A 6,330-nucleotide genomic window follows, 5' to 3' on the forward strand; every position below is an offset into this window, starting at 1 on the left:
TATGCTAGAGTTCCAGCATACTTATCCTGGAACTCCAGTATAATATGTTGGAGTTTAAGCATACTTATGCTGGAACTCCATTATAATATACTGCGTATTTTCCGGGTTTTGAATAGTGTTTTCGCTCAGATTTATCTTTACAATGAAAAGTGGCTAAATTTCGATTACTTTTGAAACTGGGCTATTTTTGAACGACCAGTTGTAAATCTGGCTATTTTTGAATTTCTCCCTCAAAAAAGTGCTTCTGAGATGGGAAGAAGATACTTTTTTCTGCTTCTCCTCAAAACTACTTTTTTTTTCTCTTAAAAGCTTGGTCAAACACTTCAATTTTAGAAAAAAAATACTTTTTCTGAAGAAAAAAAAGTACTTTTCAACTTGGAGAAGCTTGGCCAAACTGAAGTAAAAATGGTCAAATAATTCTCCACTATATTTTTGTTATTCCTATTTCTATAATAATAGTGATATATGTAGTGGCGAGATGCATAGACGTAAGGGTGATCAATTGAACACCCTTCGTTGGAATACTAAGTATATAAAAATTATATTGTATATATAGGTTAAAAATTACACTTTATAGATTTACCTTAAATCTTGAACGCTCTTATGAAAATTTTGGCTTCGCTACTAAGTATCCGCTTTAATCCGCGAGCACCAAAACTATACTATTAAATACCTACTAGCTTTCATCAGCATAAATATCGAGCAAATACCCGCCAAAACTTAAGTGAATGGAAAGAAATTTTGTTTATGCTAAGATTTAAAACTTGATTTATGAGATTTGGACAAATTTTATTGACCACTACTCTTCCAAATTGATCAGCTGAGGACTCAATAATTTCAATACCAAAGACAAGACTGTATAACTTAAATACTTAATTTGTTTATAAAAAGTAGATATTTGATTGCATAAGATCGCAAACTAGTTAACTAAATTTGTCTGAATTGGAGACCCAAATCTTCCTTTCCTAATTTTGAGTAAATTTTAGCCATGAAACTCACCTTTCTACTTTTATTTCCAAATTAATAATTAACAAAACAACCATTCTCACATTAATACATACGTAATGATGTTCAATTTTCGAGAGTCAAATAAAATTATTTTTTGACTATAAGTTTTTCATATATTTTTTAAATATTTTAAATTATTAATTATTATGACTTATAGTACTTTTTACGTAGTTTTTAAATATATAAAACTTTATTTCTAAAAAAATTAAACATTCGATGTTCAAATATTCGGTCAATTAAAAAGTTTGAATATCGAAAAACGACAAGTATCGTATAAATTAAGATAGAGGGAGTAATATAATATAAATATTCCTTATATTAAACCAATAGGATATTTTAGGCAAGAAAATAAAAGGATATTTTTTAGGAAGAATACAAATATAAATAATCCAAATAATACGAACCGCTCATTCGTCACCTGAAAACAACCACTCACTCTACTTCCACATTCACGATAATTTCATCAACAGTTTTAGCTCCTCTTTCTTTCTCTTACAACAGAATTCAGTTCCATAATCCAGAGTCATTATTTTCTCTCTCTAACTGTCAATGGAGTCTCGCGTTTTGACTGGCGCCACCGCCATTCGCGGCCTCCCGCTTCTTCGGAAGCCTGTTGTGAAGTTAACCGCTGCTAGCTTCCCTACTGTTGCAAAACCAATCGGAGCTGTTAGCGGTGGCGCCAACTTGATTTGGGGACGACAACTACGCCCAGCTATTCTTCTCGAAGCTTCTCCTAAGCGGGAATCTATCAAGCCATGCTTCACCGCGGCTTCTTCGCCGGCCGAAGGCAGCGATTCCGCCGGGTGAGTCCATTTCTCTCTTATTGACCCGACCCGAATCCCATCAGCAACTTCTAATTCTTTTTTGGACTTTAGTTGTATGCACTGATAGTTTTAAAGATTTTATAACAGGTTGATTTATCGTTAATTCTTATTTCTAAGTAATCAACTAATGATGCTCTCATTAAATGCAGTTTCCTGAATTATTTTTTAAATGATCCGATTATATAAATATTATTTGCGCTATAAAACTTAAATTTATTTTTTTGAGTTCAAATTTTATGTGCTGATAGTACAAAATAATATTTATATAATCATGTTATTTGTAGATAATTACAAGTAAAACTTTTGTTAAATATTAATGCGTTCTTTAATAAATATTACTATTATACAATGTAAAAATTTATTATATTTGTATTTTGTCCGTACATATAAATTAAATATTTTTTAATCATTAGCTACTTGTAATTGATTTGACCTCCTTGGTTTTCGCAGGGATGCTAAAGTCGGGTTTTTCAACAAAGCGACCCTGATTACCGGGTTTTTCTTTTTCATGTGGTATGTCACGTGAACCTCGATAATTTTTATTATTGAGTTTATAATCTTTTTTAACTGTCAACGGTTTTCGAGTGTTGAATGACGAATTTGACCTTGTTTATTGTTATAGGTATTTTCTGAATGTGATATTCAACATCCTCAACAAGAAGATCTACAATTACTTCCCTTATCCTTAGTACGTATTTCAATGTCTTCTTCTAAAACGTAATCAATTTTGGATTGTAGTATAAGAAACTTTTATTATTTTACACTTTTGTTATTTTTTTAATAATTGTTTTGGTTATATACAGTTTTGTATCTGTTATTCATTTGGCTGTTGGGGTTGTATATTGCCTGATAAGCTGGACTGTAGGCCTCCCAAAGCGAGCTGTAAGTGTTCTTTTTATTTTTATTTTATAACTGATATGTTTATTAAAATATGGTATCGTATGGAATTAATAACTACTCTATAGTATTTTCCGAGTTTGTGATTAAGTTTAACTTCACTAGGAGAGTAAAAGAATTTTTACATTATTAGATTACCTAAATGATAACTATAGAGGACCGTCTATAAAAAGTAGGATTAGTAACGTGGAAAATAAGGCTGCTTACCTTCTAAGTTAAATCCGCTGTGATAGTTGAGTGTTAAAGGATTAAGTTAGCGAGGTTAATCTTGTTTGGTATGGTACTAAAATTAGTTCCTTGAGTGACTTGTGTTTATTTATTTTTTTAAAATATGCCCTTTCTTTTGGATAAAAGACACTGGAGATCATTTTGAAAGAGAATGGTGGGTTATTAGGAACTATGTTGCTCGGACTCTCCGAAAATGTCTCCGGTTGCGTGGTGGATCCTGTAAAAGTAGTGTATTTTTGGAGGATCTGACACGGGTGCAATATCATTTCGGAAAGTCTGCGCAACACATATTAGGATAAAACTTCTAAAAGTGGAGCACACATTTTGATTCTTAGTTCATGATCATTTATAAGTCACGACATCATTAAAGCTATTGAATAAGGCTAAAGTATTGATTGATAACATTGGTTCATCAAAAAAAAAAAAAAAGTATTGATTGATAACATGATTTTAGCTTTAAGTATTTTCGATTTCCTTGACTAATTTTTACTTCTCGTTTGTAGCCTATTGATTCAACTCAACTGAAGCTGCTCACCCCTGTTGCCTTTTGTCATGCACTTGGCCATGTGACCAGCAATGTCTCATTTGCTGCAGTTGCAGTCTCATTCACTCACACAATCAAAGGTCACATTCTAGCACTACAGAACATTTATTGTATTATCTTCTCTTCTAGTATATAACGAAGAATATTTGTTTTTCTTGATACAGCTCTTGAGCCGTTCTTCAATGCTTCTGCATCTCAGTTCATTCTCGGGCAACAAATACCTTTAGCACTATGGCTGTCACTGGCTCCAGTTGTCCTTGGTTAGCTCTATTCTTCACTGTTTGCTTCCACTCGGGTTGTAGTGATAATGAGATTTTTATTAGTATCAATTAACCATGTTGTGATTTACCTTTCAACTGTATGCAGGTGTATCGATGGCTTCATTGACTGAGCTATCGTTCAATTGGTTGGGCTTCATTAGTGCTATGATTTCTAACATCTCCTTCACATACAGGAGTATATACTCGAAGAAAGCTATGGTATTACTCTACGCAATTCTGACTTATTAAACCATTCAATCTGATCTATATCGAGGATTTCACTTATGAATTTTTCTTTTGCAGACTGATATGGATAGTACTAACGTCTACGCCTACATATCAATCATTGCCCTTATCGTGTGTATCCCGCCTGCCATTATTGTGAGTCCGATAACATCAGGATTAGCCACTTACTCTTATTTCCTCCTTTCCCCTATATCCACTTCTTTCTCACTTTATACTTTTCATTTCGATTATGTCACAGATTGAGGGACCTCAATTGCTCCAACATGGGTTTGCTGATGCCATTGCTAAAGTTGGTCTAACGAAATTCGTAACAGATCTGTTTTGGGTGGGAATGTTTTATCACCTCTACAATCAGGTATTCCCAGTTAGATAAGTTTCCTTAAAAGTTATTATGCTGCTACATTCATAAAAATCTCATACACCTCTTAATGTGTGATATCGATGCATAATGTTTTCTCTTACACTTCCAGGTAGCCACAAACACCCTTGAGAGGGTGGCACCTCTCACACACGCAGTTGGAAATGTGTTGAAACGTGTGTTTGTGATTGGATTCTCAATTATTGTCTTCGGTAATATACACATTTAAAGTTATATCAGCAGTATTCTGTGTTATTGGCACCATGATAAGGAATTCTAAATTATACTTACGTTGCAGGTAACAAAATTTCCACACAAACTGGTATTGGTACCTGCATTGCAATTGCTGGTGTTGCACTCTACTCCTTCATTAAGGCCAAGATGGAGGAAGAGAAAAGGGTGAGTCCAACTATGCAAAAATGAAATTTGATAGAATGTGGTTCCAAATTTATTGTAAAAATATACATTAAAAGGAAAGCATTTGCTGTTGGTTAACATGTACGATTAGTTTGTTGCTCAGTTTCATGAACTTGGAATCTGGTGTACAACATTACTAATAATCAGAGCTTTTGCCAAAGATGGTTAGGTAGAGTGGAAGTATCTATGCAGTAATGGTCATATGTTTGTATGAGCAAAATGAGGTTATTGAAATTACACAAATGGCCATATTTTGATTTGAAAGATAGTTATCGCACTCAATTCAGGAGGGGGAAAGATTGTTTTCTCACTTTAGTACTCATGAATCATTGCAGTGCTATTCATGATTATGGACCTATTCATGAACAGCAGTGAAGTAATTTTACCTATATTCTGCAGTATTAGATTTTCCTTTTTTAATTGTCAGCTCGCCGTTATTAGCTTTGTACCAACATATTTAGTTTATTTGGGCAAGCTTATCTATCATTATATAATGATTTGCTCGGACATGTACCTGTCTCACGTATCTTTAACGTTATGGTGAAAACCTATCAGAAGTGTGGACTTCACCTAGGGGCGAAGGTATGTGTGGCCAAGGGTGGTCAACTAAACCCCTTCCGCCGAAAAACTATACTGTGTGTACGATAAAATATTAAGTACTTGTTATTGATAAAATAGAAAATAGACTTTGAACACCCTTGCGTAGCCCACTTGTTTATTTAGTTTTCTGGCTTCGCCAGTCTACTACACTCGACCTTTGCCATAAACACTACTTCCTGAATTGACATAACAATATGGAGTTACTAACTTACTATCAGCTACTGAAACTGAAATAATTTGTTTTACATTGTTGTTAATGTTATTATTTTGGTCTTTTGCAGCAAAAGAAAGCTGCCTGAAAATGAAGAAGCGCGCCTATGTGGAAGAAGGTTGTTATGGATTCAAGCGCCGATTTTCAATAGTTTCCCCTGTCCAAATAAATGCTAAAAAGGAAACCTTTGTTTTTCTGAGTTCTGTAGTTAGTTTGGAGTCAATTGTTTTGATTCAAAGGTCAATCCCGGCTAATTTTCTGTATACCTGTGATTACTGTAATAATGTACCACTTCTGTTTTTCATTGCCAGACTTCATGAACTCATTAGAGACTCGAAGTGGCTGTGAAAATATAGTATGTTAATAGACCATTTTCTCTTGAACAGCCTGCCACATAAGTTCATGTGTATAGCCAGTTGCGAAGCCAGTAATTTCCCCAAGAGTATTCAAACTTGAAAGAAGTACCCGACAAAGGGTATCCAATATATATTATATACATCTAAAACCTAATATTTTGCCTACATATATAGTGTAATTTTTCGATGAACTTAGGACAGCGTGGCTTCACCCCTGTGTATAGTTGCTTCCTCCCAGCTGCCTGTGAAGGATTGCGTATAGATGTTCGTAACACGCAGCGGAAGATAATAACAATTCTAGGCAAATCTTTTCGTGTTTAAAATTTATTTACATGTCAAAGATCGAATCTAAGACGTACCTAGTGAAGAGAGTCTCGTTTC

The 6,330-nt window shown here is 34.0% G+C and overlaps 1 protein-coding gene across 1 annotated transcript; it reads left to right on the forward strand.

Moving 5' to 3' along the window:
* Positions 1–1,394: 1,394 nt before the first annotated feature.
* Positions 1,395–5,976, forward strand: LOC104246205 (triose phosphate/phosphate translocator, chloroplastic). The gene is made up of 12 exons (XM_009801973.2): positions 1,395–1,811; positions 2,283–2,345; positions 2,455–2,520; positions 2,636–2,714; positions 3,461–3,581; positions 3,666–3,761; positions 3,868–3,980; positions 4,065–4,142; positions 4,246–4,362; positions 4,478–4,577; positions 4,664–4,764; positions 5,664–5,976. Exons 1-12 carry the CDS (start codon positions 1,558–1,560, stop codon positions 5,679–5,681), a joined length of 1,206 nt encoding a protein of 401 aa, XP_009800275.1. The 5' UTR covers positions 1,395–1,557; the 3' UTR covers positions 5,682–5,976.
* Positions 5,977–6,330: the final 354 nt, after the last annotated feature.

This window comes from Nicotiana sylvestris, chromosome 8 (genome assembly GCF_000393655.2).
Source record: "Nicotiana sylvestris chromosome 8, ASM39365v2, whole genome shotgun sequence".
NCBI lineage: Eukaryota > Viridiplantae > Streptophyta > Magnoliopsida > Solanales > Solanaceae > Nicotiana > Nicotiana sylvestris.